This window comes from Aplidium turbinatum, chromosome 16 (assembly GCF_918807975.1).
Source record: "Aplidium turbinatum chromosome 16, kaAplTurb1.1, whole genome shotgun sequence".
NCBI classification, from domain to species: Eukaryota; Metazoa; Chordata; class Ascidiacea; order Aplousobranchia; family Polyclinidae; genus Aplidium; species Aplidium turbinatum.
In genome coordinates, this window is record NC_137487.1 from 19,867,903 (window position 1) to 19,874,677 (window position 6,775).

Here is a 6,775-nt window from a genome sequence, read left to right on the forward strand (position 1 = left end):
TGTAATTGTGTGTTGTTACTCCAAAATTATGCATTATTTACAATTGGAGAGTTTGCTCCTGTTTGTTTTTCTGCAATTTGCTTTGTCTTCGTCACAAGATGGCGTTCCATTGCAGCAAGTTCCTGTATGTGCTCCACTGCCTGGATCCAACTCGCAAGGTGAGTTTGCATGCTAGCATCCTTAGTTTGCATGCTCAATACATGCTAATTCACATGCCAACAACATGCTAGCAAATAGTTTGCATTCTAACAACAGGCTATACCTACTAGTTTGCATGCTAACAACATGTTAGCTACTAGTTTACATGCTAACAACATGTTAGCTACTAGTTTGCATACTAACAACAGGCTAGATACTAGTTTGCATGCTAACAACATGCTAGCTACTAGTTTTCATGCTAACAACAGGCTAGCTACTAGTTTGCATGCTAACAACATGTTAGCTACAGATTTGCATGCTAACAACATGCTAGTTACTACCTTTCATACTAAGAACATGCTAGCTACTAGTTTGCATGCTGACAACATGCTAGCAACTTATAGTTTGCATGCTAACAACATCCTTGCTAGTAGATTGCATGTTGGTAACAAGCTAGCGACTAGTTTGCATGCTAACAACATGCTAGCTACAATTTTGCATGCTAACAACATGCTAGCTACTAGTTTGCATGCTAAAAACATGCTAGCTACTGGTTTGCATGCTAACAACAGGCTAGCTACTAGTTTGCATGCTAACAACAGTCTAGCTACTAGTTTGCATGCTAACAACAAGCTAGCTACTAGTTTGCATGCTAACAACATGCTAACCACTAGTTTGCTTGCTAACAACATGTTAGCTACTAGTTTGCATGCTAACAACATGCTAGCTACTAGTTTACATGCTAACAACAGGCTAGCTACTAGTTTGCATGCTAACAACAGGCTAGCTACTAGTTTGTATGCTAACAGCATGCTAGCCACTAGTTTGCATGCTAACAAGATGTTAGCTACTAGTTTGCATGCTAACAACATGCTGGCTACTAGTTTTCATGCTAACAACAGGCTAGCTACTAGTTTGCATGCTAACAACATGTTAGCTACAGGTTTGCATGCTAACAACATGCTAGTTACTACCTTTCATACTAAGAACATGCTAGCTACTAGTTTGCATGCTAACAACATGCTAGCAACTTATAGTTTGCATGCTAACAACATCCTTGCTAGTAGTTTGCATGTTGGTAACAAGCTAGCAACTAGTTTGCATGCTAACAACATGTTAGCTACAATTTTGCATGCTAACAACATGCTAGCTACTGGTTTGAATGCTAACAACAGGCTAGCTACTAGTTTGCTTGCTAACAACAGGCTAGCTACTAGTTTGCATGCTAACAACAAGCTAGCTACTAGTTTGCATGCTAACAATAGGCCAGCTACTAGTTTGCATGCTAACAACAAGCTAGCTACTAGTTTGCATGCTAACAGCATGCTAGCCACTAGTTTGCATGCTAACAACATGTTAGCTACTAGTTTGCATGCTAACAACATGCTTGCTAGTAGTTTGCATGTTAATAACATGCAAACAACATACTATCTGATGTAGTAATTTACACGCTAACAACAAGCTAGCTAGTTAGTTTTGCATGCTAACAGCATGCTGGCCACTAGTCGCATACAAACAACACACTAAGTTCTAATTGGCTTGCTAACAACATGCTGGCTAATAGTTTGCAACTTGGCATGCTAACAACATCCTACCTACTGCAGTAGTTTGCATGCTAACAACACACTAGTTACCGTACTACCGTAGTTTGCATGCTACCAATATGCTAGCTACTAGTTGCATGCAAACAATCTAATAGGTTCTAATTAGCTTGCTTAACATTATGCTAGTTTGCATGTTTACAATTTAGCTCAGCTCGATCTATGTACCGTGTGGCATGTTGCTTAAACATTAGGCTTCGATTGAATCTGTGGAAATGCAGCCCCTGGTGAAGTTGAACAGCTCATCAGGAACTTTATGATTTTCCTCTTTAGGAGCGTTTCAAGGTTCAAAAGGAAGCCAAGGTTTTCCTGGGAAAAAGGGTGCAAGAGGACCCAAAGGAGAAAGGGGATTTCCAGGACACCTATGGGGACGTGAAGGTTGATAGACTAAATTAATATTAAAGCATAACAAATTTTAGTACATTTGCATGTTTATTGTTCATTAATTATCGGCTGTGTGGCCAAGTGGTGAGAACATCTGAGAGACGTTCGAAGGACGTGGGTTCGACACCGCTCCATAGCACGCGGCTGTGTCCCGGCAAAGACAGTTAATGACATGCCAAAACAAATGGGAACAGATGACAAAGACTATATGTCCCTTCGGTGCTTCCTGTAGTCTGATGTGTTGTATTGATAGTCGCTGTGTAGCCTAGGTAGGCTACTGTATATTGTCGCAGTGGACCATAAATTAAACCAATATTATGACTCAGAGCAAAATTGTTCTTTGTCAGAAAACACAATTGACAATTGCAATGCCTTTCGACTGCATAGCTGAGTAGTGAGAGCCGTGGTATGACGCTCAAAAGGCGCCGGTTCGACACCGCTCAAGAGCATGCGGCTGTGTCTTTGGCAAGACATTTATTGACATGCTTGAAGGTGGACACGAAGATTGGTTTTCTTGCGTTGCCATTCACTTGTAATCTAAATCTTCAACAGCATTTTATTAAACTTTTGTTGCAATTTTTTTTTCAAAACTGTCTTGTTATCCTTCCCAAGTTCGATTTTGACAAATAATGTTGAGTGTTGTAAGAAAACTGATCTCTTAAACTGTTTCCCGCAAGATTTTTTAAGCTGGGTTAAATGTTGTGTTTGTTCTAATTGGTCAATAAACCTCATCTCCTGCGGCTACTTGCAGATTACAAACGCATCGACATTGCAGCTAGAAGGGCACCCCAATCAGAGTTTCCGTAAGATATTACTTCAAAAAGTCACCTTAGCCCTTAATTTTTTGAAATGGGATTTGTATGTGAACGACCTACAGTATCCAGTTTGACACCGAGGTATGTGGGATTAGTTGGCTATAGAGTGCCAGTTTGGTTGTTCTATTCCAGGAAATGCTTAGTTGGCGTGAGGCATCCTGAGATTTAAGGTTGAGTGCCCAAACTTGGGTTTCATTGGGGTTGGTAGCAGGTGGCTCTTCGAGTAGTAGTCAGAGATGTACGTATACGCCGCATACTTGCGGTGTAGACTTTTTGCTTGCGCTAACGCTTGCGGCCACATTTTTTTGGATAGTTTGCGCTTGAGGATACGCCGTAAAGTTTTCGCGGTTTTTTAGCGCATAGCGTCAACGCATACTTTTTAATGTATTTTTTTTCGCTACAACACGCCAATACCTTCCAGCGCTGCAGTTGAAAGAATGTTTTCAATGGGCAAAGACATATTGGAATCAGAACACAGCAAAATGTCAGATGAACACTTTCAGATGCTTGTGTTTCTTCGTGGAAATTCAAAATAAAACTTGTTTGTTTCGAGTGGTTTATACCGTGTGAATGTTTGGCACCTAGCAAACAAAATTAGCTTACGCTAGTGTATGCGCTGACGTTAATGCCGCCAACTTTTTTTACAAGTTGCGTTGACGCATACGGCTTATGGTTTTTCGAACGTTTGCGTTAACGCTGATGGCGTCAATATTTTTTTGTATGCGCGTAGCCTACATCACTGGTATAGTAGCATATGTAGTCAGCTCGTCCAGAGCATTGCTGAATACTCTCTCCGTGGAAGTGAAGTGTTTGTGTTGCTTTGTTATGTACTGATCGTCAGAGAAAATGAAGCTTCTTATATGGTACCAGGATGAATTGATTGGTCGTTTATTTAAATGTTGTACAAGAAGGCGCTAAAACTCTTGTGGCATACCATTTTTCTGCTGTGTCCATCTAATATCTTTACCACAAAAGCAAACATAAAAAGAGCTGTTTAATTGGACTAGTTCGTCTTCACACGACGAAGAAGGAATTAATTGGACTGAATAGGTCGACCACAAATAAATGCAACTAAACACAACCAAGCCTCCATTTACAACGACATCTGCCCAATCTCTATCGGAACCGACATGGCTGCGTTTCAACAGCCTTATAAGAGTGTAACTACTCTTCTTAACGTTGTGGAAAAGAACTAGCATGCGAGTAAACCGCTGAGGAACAGACCGCAAACTATATCATCAACAATTGAACCAACCTTAGTTCATTAAATGGGGAAAAAGTTTTGCGTGACCAAACACTGCCCCTCTAAAGTGGTGTTTCGGTTTTGTCCTGTAAACATCGCTAAACTTAGGTTTAATAAAACAATAAATGGCCTAGACCCTAGAGGACCTAGCCCTAGACTATCCGTGCAACGACAAAGAAGAAGCGTAGTGAGTGATCGGATCACCCTGTTATGAATGCAAAAGTAAAGCAATACGGCACGGCTTATAATCACCGCAGCCACTTACAATACTAGTGATTTGTCAGTTCGTGACTTCAAGTCAGAATTTATAGTAAATTATTATCAAGAAATGCCTTTGAGTTGTGTGTGCGGTTAATTGTTTAAACAAATATTAAATTCAAATTTACTTTAACTATGCATCAAATAAAAACTATAATAAGTCGAACTATATTTTTTTCTTTTTTATTGATATTCCAGGTTGTCCGACTGTGACGCATCATTTTCCTCGCAGTCGTAGGATCTCTGATTACGTTCAGTATCGCAATTTTGTTCCTTCGATGAAAGAAGCGACAATCTGTGTCTGGATTGAAACGACAGACTACAGCGATAGCGCAATTTTTGGTTACGCTTCACCGGAAACAAATGCTAACGACTTACTCGTATTTATAAACGAAAATCCAACAAGATTTCGCTTCTTTGTTCGAGACGAAAGTTACGAGTTTAATGTTCCTGCTTTACCTTTAATGACCAAAGTAAGGCCATATTTGAATCATTTTGTTCAATAAGTTTAGTTAAATTGATCTTAGACAGAAAATTTTTCTTGGAACTTTAATCATGGCGTGTTTGTAAAGGCTTTTAACCCAAGACATTGGCCCTGTAATGAAGATTGATGAAGAAGAAGATTGATGAAGAAGAAGAAGAAAATTAATGAAGAGTGGAGTTTACCGTTTGATGAAGTGTTCTCATCAGAAAAATATTTCCTTTAAGCTATTACAGTGGTTTTAAACTCTTTTGCTTTTGGCTCACTAAAATTCAAAAAAAGTTAGTGATTTCCTTTTAATATGGGATCATACAAAAATGATTATTTTTATTACTGAATCTGTTTTTCTTTTTTTTACATTCGTTCAAGATATACGGAAGCTTAACATAGCAAATAGTAAATTGTCAAACTTGTTAACATTGTAGCAGGGATATTGTAGCATTATAGCAGATATTCCTGCATTGTACAGTAGGTCTAAATTTTAATCAAGGCTAGGTGTAGCCTATAGCCAAATATTTTTCTTTTTTGTTGTGTTAAATGCCATGCAATTGCTGAGTTTTTTAGGCAATGCTTGTGAGTGCAGGCTGCCTATAAAGCTGCCTAACAAAACTACTATTCCAACTGTTTTGAATCATTGTCTTTGTAAGTTTTTGAAAATAACACGTTATTTTTTTGTTATCCGTGTAATAATTTTATGATCATTTACTTTTTAGTACCATGTGTGTTTGACATTTTCCTCCAAACTCAATCAAAGAAGCATCTACATCAATGGTGATGAAGTGGAATCTGTTTCTCATTCAACGTCTTCATCTGCCAGAGGAGGAAAATTAGTTCTTGGACAAGATCACGATGACAAAAATGGAGGAGGTTTTGCTCCACATCAAAGCTTTTGGTACAAAAGTCTTTAAATTGTTTGTAATGTTGTATCAGTAAATTGTGACAAGATTGTGTAGTTATAAGCGCGTTGGCTAATCTTCATTTGCTGAAAACCTGGGTTCGATGCCTACATAAACTAGCAGTAATATGTAGAAGACATTGGAAGGAATCGGAAAAGCACAAAGTTTGAAAAAAAGGTAGACCTTTTTGACTTCCCATATTATTCAATTATGGAATCTATGCAAAATTAAAAGGAATATAGCCTAATAGCTGTTTGCAAGCAACTGTGTATGAATTTTAATGTTTTTAACCTACAGGGGAAACATGACAAACTTCATGATCTGGCCTCGTGTTCTCACTGGACAAGAAGTGAGCAACATCGCGCGTAACTGCGACTGCCCGAGTGACTTCGCTATAGCGATGACGTTGGATAAAGTGGAGCATTTTGGTGAAGCTTACCACAGTATCCCGGATGTATGTCCGACAGTGTGATGAAAGATGGAGGAAGATTCATAAAAACTAAAATTTGTTCATTTTAACCAGAAATGTTTTGATTTGTATTTTGTGGTTTTAATCATTCATCATGAAATTTTAAAGTTGTACAACATTGCAAAATATGTAGACAAACGTTGCTTGGTAACTGCAGTTTCATTTAATAAAAGCCACTGGATTGTTTCTTGCAATTGAGGTGACAATCGGGAAGCATGTTCAACCTTAAATTTATCGACCAATATTGTGACATGCCCGGCTGCGCCCGGGGCCGTTGAGATGATAATTTGGGCCCGGTACTAATGAGATTCTCGGTTCCAAATCAAGACACTTGTAAGGAAATGCAGTTTGTCCTAAGAATATGCGCTGGTTTCCAAGTTCCCGGCTCTTTGAAAAGGTATAGGCTACTAGAGTCACCTAGAGCTTGCGTACAAAAGTGCCCCCGGATCTACCCTTGTCAACGCCACTGGATATAGACCTACCTCATTTG

General features: G+C 38.9%; 1 protein-coding gene across 2 annotated transcripts; it reads left to right on the forward strand.

Annotated features, from left to right (window-relative positions):
• LOC145785456 (neuronal pentraxin-2-like) lies at positions 1-6,538 on the forward strand. 2 transcript variants are annotated; one of them, XM_082597108.1, is made up of 5 exons: positions 1-158; positions 2,013-2,117; positions 4,638-4,912; positions 5,634-5,812; positions 6,114-6,538. In XM_082597108.1, the coding sequence occupies exons 1-5, from the start codon at positions 29-31 to the stop codon at positions 6,286-6,288; spliced, it is 864 nt and encodes a 287-aa protein (XP_082453234.1). In that variant the 5' UTR covers positions 1-28; the 3' UTR covers positions 6,289-6,538. The 2 variants fall into 2 exon arrangements, with proteins under 2 accessions (XP_082453234.1, XP_082453235.1); XM_082597109.1 differs by lacking the exon at positions 2,013-2,117.
• The last annotated feature ends 237 nt before the right edge of the window (positions 6,539-6,775 follow it).